The 14,530-nt window shown below is 38.7% G+C and overlaps 1 protein-coding gene across 7 annotated transcripts in view; it reads left to right on the top strand.

The window, feature by feature from the left end:
* INTS4 (integrator complex subunit 4) overlaps window positions 1-14,530 on the top strand; it is a 110,982-nt gene that overhangs the window by 81,301 nt on the left and 15,151 nt on the right. For all 7 annotated transcript variants that reach the window (XM_072725990.1, XM_072725991.1, XM_072725989.1 and 4 more), the window contains 5 exons: window positions 685-818; window positions 2,077-2,234; window positions 8,462-8,555; window positions 11,624-11,704; window positions 13,399-13,529. In XM_072725990.1, coding sequence (XP_072582091.1) covers window positions 685-818; window positions 2,077-2,234; window positions 8,462-8,555; window positions 11,624-11,704; window positions 13,399-13,529 — 598 coding nt within the window. The remainder of the gene's footprint in view (window positions 1-684; window positions 819-2,076; window positions 2,235-8,461; window positions 8,556-11,623; window positions 11,705-13,398; window positions 13,530-14,530) is intronic.

Raw genomic sequence — 14,530 nt, 5'->3', positions numbered from 1 at the left:
CAGGGTCATGCCCTGGGCTGAAAGCGGCGCTAAACTGCTGAGCCACCGGGGCTGCCCTGTAACTATATTTTTTTAAATGATTCATCTCATCATCGAATACTTTATAGCTATTACTTTATAGTTACAAATACTTTATAGTTACGTATAATATACTATACATGTTAGAGTCTGCTTTTTCACTTATGAGAAAATGTGATAAGATACTATAAATTCTTCATAAATAGAATTTTTAACAATTGCATAATACTCCATCAAATAGTATGGTTATTCTCCTGGTTTGGGACATTTCGGTTGTTTCTGATTATTTGCTATTATAAATGATTCTGTACTGTATGCTTATTTTCTTAGAATAAAATTTGAGATGTAGAATTACTCAACATTCAAAAGACTTTTACTGTCTAGTGTCAAATTATGACCAAGAGATACTGTGCCCAAATGAACTTTAGTTGGCCATGTACCGGAAGTTTCGATTTGTTATTCTCTGCAGCATCAGGCATTTTCTAAAAAACCTTTGATAATTGGTGTAATTTGGAGTGAGGTAATGTATCTCTTTATTTAAATTTGCATCTCTTTTTTAGAAAATTGTCATTTAATGAGACTTGAGGGTGGGAATTGGGGGCACCAGATTCTGGCCAAGCTCAACTTTTTAAACCTCTAGGTTTACTTAACCCACTCATCCCTCAGACATTGCAGTTTTGGTTCTTATTTTTAATGCTGCTAAAACCTGTCCAACAATGCCAGCACTGTTCTCAGATCATACCTTCAGGCACTATGCCTACCTCCGAGACAGTCTTTCTCATCTTGTTCCTGCCTTAAGGGTATGTTGAAAACAGCTTTTGTCATTATTTTTGGTGTTTTGATTTCGGCTCCTTTGTGGTTGTTAAAGAGCAGAAAGCAGGCTGTATTTTCTTTGAAAACACATTCATTCATTCTTTCTCTGTTGGGCTCTCTTGCACTGTTTTGTACTTTTGCTTTTGTATCCGTTACTTTTTAAGAAGATTCATATTTTGAATGTCCCTGTGTTATTGATTATGTTATATTAGGCAAGAAAAAAGGAGTCTGGAACAATATACTCTAGACCAAAGATTAGATTGTGCAACATTTTAATGATTACATAAAGCCATAATTTCTCAATGAGTTTATTTTTTAGTAGTAAAACCTTTGTTATTTTTAAAATCTTAGAGATACAAAAAGAAAAAAAAATTTAATGAGCCGTGATGATACTGGTAATCACTTACTAAATGCTAACTGTACAGGCACTTTTCTAAGCCCTTCATTTGTGTTAACTCATCTCTGTTTAGGAGATTCTAAATGACTTTATTTATTTATTTAAAGATTTTATTTATTTATTCATAAGAGAGAGGCAGAGACATAGGCAGAGGGAGAAACAGGCTCCTTGTAGGGAGCCCGATACAGCACTCAATCCCAGGACCCCAGGATCACGCCCCGAGCCAAAGGCAGACACTCAACCACTGAGACACCCAGGAGTCCCTAAATGACTTTATTTAGAATAACATATGTACATGGTTAGAAAATCTAAACTGTGTAATTTACAAAATTGAAAGTGAAATCGTCTTTGTTCTCCTCCATCGCTTTCTTGAAAGGTAAGTACTTTTAGCAATATGAACAAGATATTATAATTATCCTATAAAACATTTTGATAGCATGCTACATAAATTTATTTGGGAATAAACTGTCATTTCCCTATGAAGTGAAAGGTCAAATAAAGTTTAAAAATAAGCGTGGCAACAGATTGATCTTTATTCCCTTTTGTGTGGTTAGCTCATTTATTTCAGTTAGCAATAGAATGTGATATTCTCCGTTCTCTTTTCTTTTTCTCTTTGCAGCTTGTGGTTATGTTGTGTAGACTGTATTCATTCTCTCTCTCTCTCTCTCTCTCTCTCTTTCCCTTTCTTCCACTGAAGCTAGGGAATGAGAGGAAGGTTATTTACAGAATCACCTCACCTGTTTTCCCTTTCCAAAAAAAAACTTGCATTTTGTTTGTTTGTTTCTTTGTGTTACCAGAAGCTGAGCCACAGAATTTGATGGTACTATAACCCTACTATGTTTGCTTAGTTACCAGGTAGAAAACTAGTGTCATCGGCTGTTTCTCCCAGTATTGCACCCCATGAGGACCCGTCCCATCAGTTCCTGCAGCAGAGCCTTGAAAGGGTGTACAGTCTTCAGCACCTGGACCCTCAGGGAACCCAGGAGCTGCTGGAGTTCACCATCCGGTGAGATGACCATCCCTTTCTTTTGACAGAATTATTAACACTTGTTAACATTCAGCTTAGCTGTTTTGATTTCTAGTGTTGGCAGTTGCTAGTGTTTCTGAGTCTTGTTTGCCTGCACTCACACATGGTTTTATGACCTGTTTATATTAGCATTAGATTGGAGTTTGAGCATATTACAAAGAAAAGCTCTCTGTGTTCATGACTGGATTGATGATTAGGACAAAACTGAAGAGTTACAAAGAGGCTGTTTTTATTAGCTTTTCTTTTCTTGTGTATTAGTTAGGATGAGTGACAGAAAACGTAGAATAACAGTGGCTTATATAGGAGGAAAGGTTCATTCTTTCTTGTGGGGAGGGCAGAGCTGAGATGGTTATCAGGATCCTAGGCGCATTTCTTTCTCCGTCTTCTGCATCAAGTGTTCTCTGCCTAAATATTCAAACTCTGTCCCCTCTGTATTCCAGGCTGCAGGAGAAAGGAAAGAGCAGGAGAAGGGCATCATTTCTTCCCCCACTCCCTTTTAAAGGCACTTCCCCAAAGTTGCATGCTTTGATTTTACTTGTATCCCATTGACTAGAACTTAAGTTACATGGCCATATTGAGCTGCTAGGAGCTAAGAAATGCAGTCTTTTTTCTGGGTGACCAGTTCTTAGTAAACATTTGGTGACTCTGATACTCAGAAAGGAGGAGAGGATATTGAGGACCAGCAGACTGTCAGACCTTGTTAGGATATCCTGAATTATATGAAACAAATTGAAATCCATTTGCCTTTAACGAAAGCAGTATTTTTTGCTTTTATAAATAAGGTTTGTGGCAGAGTTAAACAGCACCCTGACTCTTTACAGAAATAGTTGGTTGACCCTGAAGTGATGCCTCAGTCATGATTTTTCCCCCTGCTCCCTTAAAGCCATTAGTTTTAGAGGCCACTATCTGAAGTTGTTGGCCCTGAGCCCAGGAAAATAAGCTCCACTTTCTGACTCATCCTCACCTAAGTAAACATTGAAGTTTTGTTCTTGACGGTTTTTATCCTATTGGAACTAAAGCAAAGTACAAAATGCAATAAAAGCAAGCCAATTTGGTCATCAGCTGCAGTGCTGGCTATTAGTAGGTGCTCAGTAAACACCTTTTGGTCTGATTTGCCTGCATGTTCTGGTAATAGTCCTGCTGGGCTTCAGGCTGGTAAGACCAGTTCTGTGGTCAGTCGTGGGCACTGTTTCTAACTTCAGTGCATTCTGAAGAGGGTGGCCAAAGTGGTGAAAGATCTGGAAAGAAAAGCAGATGGTGAAATAGTTATTGATGACCTACTCTGTTTTACAAAGTTATTGTAGTTAGATGTTACAGTTTCACAGAGAAGAAATGAAACTTTGGGGAGGTGAAGCAACTTGCTAAGAAGTAGCAAACCAGCCTTTGAATCTGGTTTTGACTCTAAAATTTATACTTTGTGACTTGTTGAAATGAAGGCGATTCCTATTTGATCAGGTGACCCCTGGGATTCTACAGAATTTAACTTTTCAGTAGTTGTGGAAAAGCGAAATGTTAGAGTTTCATACAGAAGTTTCTCTGATTAGGACTCTGATCACTTACTTGTTGGTACTAGTTTGTTTGTTGGTTTATTTATTTTAAAAAGATTTTATTTGAGAGAGTGAGAGAGATCAGGAACAAGGGGGAGGGGCACAGGGAGAAGCAGTCTCCTTGCTGAGCAGGAAGCCCAACATAGGACTCGATCCCAGGACCCTGGGATCATGACCTGAGCTGAAACCAAGAGTTGGATGCTTAACCAACTGAGCCACCAAGGCATCCTTGTTGGTACTAGTTTAAAACAAACTTCACTATCATATGCAAGCCATCCCCTTTGTTGTAATCCAAGCAGTCATTTAATCTAACGAGATCTCACCTATAGAAAGTGTGTTTCAGTTAGGGTTCTGGGAGATGGTTTGTTTCTAGAATTTGACTTAACTGCTTTGTCTTCACCATTGTACCTTGGGTAGCATATAGGAGCTCGGTAAATATTTATTGAAGAACTGTCATTGTGATGGCTTAACCAAGAATGAAGACTTTTAAGATTTCCTTTTTAAAGATTTTTTATTCATTTATTTGACACAGAGAGAGCACAAGCAGGGGGAGTTGCAAGGAGAGGGAGAAGCAGGCTCCCCACAGAGCAGAGAGCCTGATGTGGGGCTTGATCTCAGAACTCCAGGATCATGACCCAGGCTGAAGGCAGGCAATCGACTGAGCCACCTAGGTGCCCCTTAAGAATTTTATAGATGGCATTTTCTTCTGGCCATATCTCACCTCCAGATGTATATAGATTTGATGTTTTGTAAGGCTTTCCTGTTCTTGATCATAATAAGAGCTGCTGTCTTTTAAGTGCCCCCTATGAACCCACTTTTCTAAGTGCTTTATGAGTTGAGTTTGGAAACAATCTTATGAAAAGTATTCCATTTTTAAAATGAGTGAGGGAGCTGGGGTTCATTCATTTGTTATATGGTTTTTAAAAATCCATCAGATGCTAGGCAGAAGGGGCACAATAGTAAATAAAATAGTCTTTGCTGCTAGGGATCTGACAGCCTCATTGGGGAAGTAGCTAGGTAAATAAGAGATGTATTATTGTGTTTTACATGCTGCAGTATGGGAAGTACAGAGTTCCCTAGGAAAACAGAAGGGCAGCACCTACCCCTTCCTTAGATGGCTAAGCAGTTACCTGAAGAATGAATAAAGTTCATCAAGTGAAGAAGGGAGGAAACTGTCCAGGACAGAATAGCAGAGTCCTAGACTAGAACACAGGTCTAACTCGGCTCTTCCATCTGGTCACACTGCTGTTTCTGGTTAACAGTTTGTATGCCACAAAGTGTCTAGTATAATGAGATACAAAATCCAAAGGAGTTGGTTGGAGCCTTAGTTTTCATCATTTCCTAGGTATGTGATCTTGGGCCTCAACTCCATCATCTGTAATTTGAGGGTACTGTGTAGCTGGTCATAGGATCATTGTGAAGATCATTATTATGGCATGTGGAAAGTATTTTGAGAATAGCAGTTGCATAGTGTATAGTTGGTCATTTATGAAATTTTATTTTAAAATTTAAATCATGGAAAAAATTAAAAATAATAAAATTTATTTTTATTTTTTTAAATAATAAAATTTAAATTGTGACTCATTTGACATAGAAGACATGTTCTTGATATTTTGCAAATAAATTCTGTCCAAACTTTATAAATGCTTATTTCCATCATGTGGACAAGGGATTGCTAAAGTTTGTATTCCTGGGAGGGGCACTTTTGCCCTCCGAAATCATATTTGTATAAATATGGCTTAATTTTCAGCTGGTTGTAAATCAGTTTTGTTGTCATCTGTATTTGATGTAGTTGATAAATAAATGAAAAGAGTTTAATACCAAATCAATGAAATATAATATGATAGGATTATTATTATTATTTTTTAAGGGCTTTTGAAGTTCAGCCAGACTTGAGTTCAAGGCCTGTTTTTGCCATTTATTAATCCTGTGACCTTGGACAAACCACTTAATCTCTGATCTTCTCTTTCATTCTTAGTGAAGTAGGATTAATTGCAGTTCACATTCTTAGGATTGAATGGGCTCAAGTAAAGAAACACCTAGCACACCTAGTATAGTGCACATAGAAGTGCTATTTGTACCTTTCTCATTAAAGAGTTCATAGTTTCCTGAGGGATGTTTAAGCTTAGGCTTCCTGAGGATTGTAGGCATAAAGAGGTATAGAGATGAGACAGTAGGATGACAGCATTTTGTCTAGGGCTAGCATGTTTCTTTTTTTGCTCCTAGGATAGTAGTTCGGATTTCCCATTGCTGGTTGGGTTACATCTTGTTCTGTGCAGTTGAGAACAATTGCTTCAGTGCAGGGTCTGTAGAATAGCTTAATACCTGGCAGCCATCAGCTAATGTATAGTCAGCTGGTCAGTGGCCTCTGTAATTGTAACAGGAGGCAGAATCTTCTGGAGAGGAAGCGGTTTAGAAATAAAGTGATTTGAGGCCGTCTTTGTATGGGAGATATCAGAGATGTGAAAGAGAGAGAGAGACCAGCTGGCATCTTGTAGCATTTCGCAGGTATGGTTAGCTAGTATAGGGTCTTGCCTTTTATTGTGCTGGATTCCAACACATGAGCTAGCTCTCCAGGAACCCCTCAAGCCACCAAAACTCGCAGATGATATATAACCCACAGGCCCCAATTTCTTCAGTCACTTTGGAAATAATTCATTTGGTGTTCCTTTCTAGGGTATTTCCTTCTAATACCAAGGTCCATAGGACACAGCATTCGCTTTTAGAGTTGCATGAGATTAGAGGGAGGGGCTTAGTCAAATGGACAGTTTTGTATAGGCTATTGTGAAATTTTATATGTTATGCCAACCCTGCAGCTCCGCTTCCCTTGTGACCCAAATCTTCAGGTTCTCTACAGCTATCATTTCTATTTAAAATTTGGATGTTGTCATTAAAAAACAAGATAGCTTTGCATGAATGCTTTCTGAAATGGATAATTAGTTCACACACATACACACATGCATGGGCACACACACTCATGCACACACATACGTACACACATACCTCTCCCCAAAGAAGAAGATAGAAAAACCGTGGGGTTTTTGTAGATGTATAGTGTATCCTTAGAAGATTTTAAAAGAAACTGCGAATGGTAGTTGCCCCTGGAAAAGCTGTGCTGGTTAGCAGCACCTTGGGATAGGAAGGTGGACTAATTTAATTGCATATCCTGTAGTATCTTTTGAAATCTGTACCTTATTGGTTTAATCCTATAACTAGGTACGTATTATCTATTCAAAAAATTAAAAAATTTAAATCAGTAATTCCAACCCCCACATAACTATTTTATCTGTGTGTACCACTTTGTATTTTCTTGCTCACAGACAGTTGGGTTTTATATTTTTACATTCACTTTTTCTATACTGGTATCCAGCTAGGATGCTTTTGTTTCAGATATCCGGGAACCTCATCTCAAACTAGCTTACAGTGGCTTTTTATTTTCTCATATGAATAGAAATCTGAGGCAGCTCTAAGTAGGGTATGGTCAAGTAGTTCATTTATATCTTTATAGACCCAGTTCTCTGTCTGTTTGGATTTTATTTGTCCTCAACATTTGCTTTATCCCAAGGCTTTTTTCTTTTAGAGTTACAGTATGGCTGCCAGTGGCAATCAGGACTAATCTGAACTACTCTTGTTCAGTCTAGGGTGTGATAGAGATGGAGGCAGACCCACAGAGAGACAATATCCAACCTGCTCCAAGTGTGGAATAGAAGTCCTTCAATTAGGACTAAGAAGGCCAACTTAGGTCACATAGCCAAGGAGATGACATATACAAATTGGCTTAGTTTGGTCAGAGTCTACCTGGAAATGGGTTTGAGGACACCTTTCCCTGAACAAAATCAAGGTTCAGTTAGGAAGAATGTAGAGAATGGCTAACTGGGTAGGAAGCTAACAAAATCTACTACAATATCTTAAAAAAAATTTTTTTCCTGATGATACAAAAAATACTTGTCTATAATATAAAACACTTGGAAAATAAAGCCCAATTGGGAGAAGGGGGTAAAAAGTACCTTCATACCTCTGTCCAAAAAACCACTGTGCTGTATTTTTCTCCTACATAGAGTTTTCACGTAGTTAAGGTCATATACCTTATTACCATTTTATATTTTAACATCTGTAGAGTGTTCCAGTATAAGAGTGGAATATTGTGGGGCATAAAGCATTTCATTTCTGTTCGATATTTCTCTTAGTATTATGTCTCAGCATAAAGCTACTGATCAAAATATTTGGCCATATGTATGACTTACAGCAGTACAGTTTTACTTGCCAAAAGAATTGTATCAGCCTAGGGATGCCTGGGTGGCTCAGTGGTTGGGCATCTGCCTTTGGCCCGGGGCATGATCCTGGAGTCCCGGGATCAAGTCCCGCATTGGGCTCCCTGTAGGGAGCCTGCTTCTCCCTCTGCCTGTGTCTCTCTGCCTCTCTCTCCTGTCTCTCATGAATAAATAAATAAAATTTTCTTAAAAAATTTGTATCAGCTTAAACTGCTATCAAAATGTGAGTGAACCAATTTCATTATAACCACTCCAGCCTTGGGGGCCATCATTTAAAAATTTATGACCAATTTACTAGGTATAAAGTGGTAAAATGCTTTTGATGTGATCTTTATATGACTGTCATTCTCCCAATCCAATGTTGGGCTTGGGGTTTTCTTGACTGCAGGGATCTGCAAAGACTTGGAGAACTTCAGTCTGAACTAGCAGGAGTTGCTGACTTCTCAGCTACCTATCTTCGGTGTCAGCTTCTTCTCATCAAGGTTAGTTTGGATCCATTATGTTTGAGATTGTGATTATTATGTGCATAAAATACATAAGAAAGCAATTTAATGGATTTGGCAGTTCTTGAGGCTGTAAGTGTAAATATGTACAGTCTTTTGCAGCTGCTTAGCAGTGGAAACATTATGTACTCTGCAGTGTAATTATATTAGTCTCTAATTAAAGAATTGTTAACTTGTGTGGGAATTTACATTTTTTAATTTGGGAGGTTTCATTTATCATTATATAATTAGAGCAGATTGTATAATCATTTTCTTTAGAAGCCTAAAGATTTTTCATTTTTTTAAATAATTTGATTAGCAGAGAACTTTTATATTATTTTCTTAAAATGCCGATTTCACTTTGCCCAAATCTTACTAATTAAAGGTTGATTTCACTGTTCTTAAAATAGCCACCTTACTGACATTCCGTATTAGGTAGTCAGATTGTATATATATACACACACACACAATTGGTAGCCAGGAAAGGAAGCTCTTTCAGTTAGCTTTCACCTTCTGCAGCAGAGGTCTGTTCTAAATTTAGGCTTAGGACTTAGGAGACCCCTTCTCACTTGATAAGCCTTTATCTTGGGTTTAGTTCCAAGCATTGTTAGTCTTTTTCTTTTCCCCCATTGTTAGTCTTTAAAGTGATTTTAAGAGGCACCTGGGTGGCTGGCTCAATGGTTGAGCCTTTGGCTCAGGTCATGATCCTGGGGTTCTGGGATCAAGTCCCTCATCAGGCTCCCTGCAGGGAGCCTGGTTCTCCCTCTGCCTATGTCTCTGCCTCTCTCTGTGTGTTTCTCATGAATGAATAAATAAAATCTTAAAAAAGAATAAAGTGATTATGATATTTGACCAAAGCCAGAATAAATGGAATCATTAGAAATTATTTCTTACTTAAGATGTGTGAGCTTAGGGTTTTGCAGGTATGTGTGTATATGTGGAAGGAGGTGTGTACACTGAAGTGGGTTGGGATTTAGACAGCTCTTGTTTGGCAAGATAGATTCTTTCAAATGTATATATACCTGTGGAACTACAACCACAGTCAAGATACAGAACATTTTCATTATCCCAAAAGGCTCTTCTGTGGCCTTTGCAGAGTTGTTTCGCCTTTCCAAGTTTCCATGAAACAGGGCTGATAATAATTCTACTTAGGTAAGGGTTGGTAACAAGCAGAGTGTGTGAGAGCCCTTTGCCTAGTATCTGATACATAGTGAGTGCCATGTCAGTGTTGGTTCTTTTTTGGCTTGCTATTTTCTCCATAGGAAAACAAGCAGGTCTTTAAAAAGAATCTACTTTTCTATAGTAGGAAAAGAAAAGAAATTATCCTACAAAGAACACAGAACTATGTTCATTCAGTGTCGTGGAGTGGCAGGGTAAGTAAGGGATAAAGACTTAGAACCAAAGGCATGCAGGCAGGTAGGTATGGATTATAGGGTAAAAGCTAAGTAAAATTTGGCATATCTACTGACAGTATATTCTGTAGCCAGTAATGATCTTTATGAAGAATTATACATCATGACAAAATACAGTATAATGTTATGTATTAAAAAAAAGCATACACAATTCTGCTTTTACACTACAACTATATAAAAAGCATATATATAAGAAATGATTAGAAGTGAATTTTCAAAAACAACTACTCTGTGAAGGGTAGTATGATTTGGGTGCTTTAAAATTTTTTGTATGTATAGTTTAGACCAGCTACTTTCTACCTGGATAGTCACCAGGTTCATGTGACTCCTGAGTACTCGAAATGTTAGTTCAAATTGAGATGTACTATAAGGGCAGCCCGGGTGGCTCAGCGGTTTAGCACAGCCTTCAGCCCAGGGCATGATTCTGGAGACCCGGGATCGGGTCCCACTTGGGTTCCCTACATGGAGCCTGCTTCTCCCTCTGCCTGTGTCTCTGCCTCTCTCTCTCTCTCTCTCTCTCTCTGTGTGTCTCTCATGAATAAATAAATAAAATCTAAAAAAAAAAAAAATCTTTAAAAAAAAAAGAGATGTGCTATAAATGCAAAATACACGCTGATTTCTGAGACTTAGTATGAAAAAAGAATATAAACTATTAACTTTAAAAAATACTAATTTAAAAAGAATACTGATTTTATAGTGGAATTATATCTTAAATATACTAGGTTAAGTAGACTACTTCCATAATTAATTTCACCTTTCAACTTTTAAAAATGTGGCTACTAGAAAATGTAAAATTATATGTAAGGTTTGTTTTACAATTTTTTAAAAAAGATTTTATTAATGGAGTAGGGGTGTAGAAGCAGAGGGAGAAGCAGACTTCTCCTGAGCAGGGAGCCCAATGCAGGGCTTGATCCCAGAACCCTGAAATCGTGACCTGAGCTGAAACCAAGAGTTGGACGCTTAACTGACTTAGCCACCCAGGAGCCCCTTGTGTTATATTTCCACTGGATATTGTTAGTCTAGGTTTTCTGTAAAGCTATTAGGCTATGTCTACAATTAAGAAGGACTGAAAATAAGGGACTACAGAAGAGATCAGAAATGGGGCCATACAGCTGAGAGGAGAGATATGAAAGGTATAATTGTGGCTCTTAGTGATAGTTTTGAACATAGAGAGTTTGAGGGAGAGGGAGGAATCTACAAAAGCTTCTAGATTTCTAATGTGGGTATGTCAATAAGGTGATGGGGCTCTTCAAAGGATAGTGAACATGGGGCAAAATAAAAGAACCACAGTCAGAGAAGAAGGGTTTAGGCAGCCAAGGTAGCCTAGCGGCAGTAGGAACAAGAAGGGAAAGAGCCCTGGAAGCTCGCTTGCTTGCACATTTTGGTGAGACCTACATGGTTCCTGCTCTCTGCTTGCAAGCACTGGTCTGATCTGGATATAGGGCCTTAGAACCAGGAATTCGATTGAATGAGGAGGAATTCAGACCTTTGGTTTCCTCTTTCTCTATAACAGGGCTTACTAGCTTAAAAGAATAAGATTGAGAGGAAGTCCTAATCCAGTAGATTTCCAAAGCAAAACAAACACGGAAGGTTCAAATGATATATGCCAATCTTGGTGACCTCTGTGTTCTTTTCTCTCCTGATTTGTCTATGTAGGCCTTGCAAGAAAAGTTGTGGAATGTGGCTGCCCCTTTATATTTGAAGCAGAGTGACTTGGCCTCCGCAGCAGCAAAACAGGTAAGCATATTGGGACCTTCTCAAATGGATCTCTGTCCAGAATTGTCTAAGCTGGAACCAGAGACTTTCACATGGTTCCACGCTTCTGCTGTGCCCTCCTCAGTTCCAGCCCATGACAGAAGTTAGTAATAGGAGAAGCAGCATAATTAGCCCACACGGTAGTCACTTTGGAGACAGGGATCTCGGTTCTAGTCTCAGGTTGACCTCTAATTTGTTGGATGATACTGAAGTTGCTTAACTTCCTGGATTTTTCCTTCTCTGTAAAATATGGCAACTTAACTGGATGATTTCTAAGTAGCTTTAGTGTTCTAAAATATTATCAATTTGTATTTCAGATATACTAAAATCCAATCAATACGGTCATGAATCTTTCATCTGAAAATGTAGCTGAACTCATTTTGAAGTTTTTATTTTTAGCCTGCACCATCTCTTGAATATTAAAATGTCCTTATGTACTCCTCAGTTCATTAAATAGCATTTAATTATATGTACCTTGAGTTTATTTCTTTGTAGCTTTGATCAGTTTCCCTTCATTCTTAGGCATTGGGATTTGGTGAACTCTTCTGGGTCCTGTCTTCCAGGTAGTGAGTCTATATATGACACAGTGATTATGACCCAGTAGCAAGCTAATCACTGTTACATTATAGTTACTAAATGATTTCAAATCTATTTTAATTAACACAGTAGTCTCATTAGGAAGAATAAATATTAAGTCATTTTATAGATTAAATAGTTAAGGCCTAGCAAGGTTAAATTTATAGAGGTATAGGCAGTAGAATTAGGAAATTCAGCCCAGATCTTCTGATACCCATTGTGTTTTCTTCCCACTACTCTATTTAATCTCTCCTCTGATCCAGACCTCCTTGAAGATCTGCTGTGTAGCTATTGTAGGGGAGTAGAACCTAATGACTAGAGCCCCTGAATGGGAGGGATGGGACCAGAGAGTAGTAGCCTAGAAGAAAGAGGGCAAAGGAATTACCATTGCTGGGTGACAGATACTGTGCAAAAACGCTTTCCATGCTCCATTTTTATCCTTTAAATTTTATGACTTGGGGGCTATTTCTTCCCTCTTTACAGATAGGAAAACTGAGGCACTGTGTAATTAGTTAACTTGTTTTTCTGCCAGTTGTCGGAGAGCCTGGAGTCCTTTCTCTGACCTCAAAACCCTCAGGAAGGGAAGCACAGAATGGCGAGAGAAATGTCATTTGGATGGGAGTAGCTGATTTGGGTAGAATAGAGCAAGAACTTAATGCACTGGGTCATAGACATTGTTTTCTGCACTTGTTCTCTGTTCAAACTCCCTTCAGTAGACCAGGCACATAGAACAATCTGCCTGGATGATTAATACATGGTTAATGGTTCCTGATGCCAAATTCTTGAGGACTTTTCCTAGGGTTGGGCTTCCATACAGTGTTTACTCATTTGTTCCCACAGCACAGTAGTTTTGGTTTAGGGCAATAAGCAGTGCTTTACAATTTTATCTCATAAGATACACTATATTAATTTCTCTCAATACATATTAATCTCTCAGATTGTCCTGATTTATCTCACTATAGGCACTTAAATAATCTCAGTTCAGTGTTAAAGCATAAGCATTAAAAAAGAACTTAGTTCAGAATTTTCGCCTAGAATTCTGTGCTCCTCTCAAGACTGTTATGATATTTTTACTGATCATTAATTACCTTTCCTTCTAGATCATGGAAGAGACCTACAAAATGGAATTCATGTACAGTGGTGTGGAGAATAAACAGGTGGTGATTATACATCACATGAGGCTGCAGGCCAAAGCCTTGCAACTTATAGTAACAGCACGGACTACTCGAGGGTAAGATGTGTGGCCAGCCAAAAGGGGTAGCACAATCCTTTCAAAGACACTTACAGATACATTGAGAGATCTCACCACGGTTAATGAGAAGTGAAAAGATACTGGGAAAAATTTGCTAAGGGGCCAATTCTTCATTTTTTCCAGATATTCCAGGTTCTATCTTTGGGTCAAACTAGGTCTCTGGAAAACCCCTCTACTGGCTCTCTGTAGCCTACAGCACAACATAGGACTTCACAAGCAACAAGGACATTCTTGTTGTCTAGATCTCTTTAAGAATTTAGCGCCAGGAGCCATTTTTTTTTCTGAAGGGACTCATAAGCTCTCCCAGGCATTAAACACAAAAGAAAAGATTGAATGTATTGTGTAGTGAGACTACCTTGTTCAAACCCACACCTCTCCACTTATTGGTTGTTAGATTTTGCATGATATTTTTTTAAGCTTCTCTGTGCCTTGTTTCCCTGTCTGTAAAAAGAGAATGATGACAGCATCTGTCTTACGGCGTTTTTATGAAGAATAAATAGGATAATACATGGAGAAGCACTTAACATGGTACGTGGTACATAGTAAGAGCTCACTGTTAGACTTTCTAATAGAATTGCTATATTTAGGGCAGCCCAGGTGGCGCAGTGGTTTAGTGCCGCCTGCAGCCCCGGGCGTGATCCTGGAGACCTGGGATGGAGAGTCCCATGTTGGGCTCCCTGCATGGAACCTGCTTCTCCCTCTGCCTGTGTCTCTGCCTCTCTCTCTCTTTCTCTCTCTCTCTCTGTGTCGCTCATGAATAAGTAAATAAAATCTTAAAAAAAAAAAAAAAAGAATTGCCATATTTAATCGATTCTAAAATGCACAATTTAAATTTTAACTTGTCTGGGATCCCTGGGTGGCACAGCGGTTTGGCGCCTGCCTTTGGCCTGGGGCGCGATCCTGGAGACCCGGGACCGAATCCCACGTCGGGCTCCCAGTGCATGGAGCCTGCTTCTCCCTCTACCTGTGTCTCTGCCTCT

The sequence above is a fragment of the Vulpes vulpes genome, chromosome 11 (genome assembly GCF_048418805.1).
Source record: "Vulpes vulpes isolate BD-2025 chromosome 11, VulVul3, whole genome shotgun sequence".
Taxonomy (NCBI): domain Eukaryota; kingdom Metazoa; phylum Chordata; class Mammalia; order Carnivora; family Canidae; genus Vulpes; species Vulpes vulpes.
The sequence above is the reverse complement of the archived record's forward strand: the minus strand, read 5'-3'. Positions and strand labels throughout refer to the sequence as shown.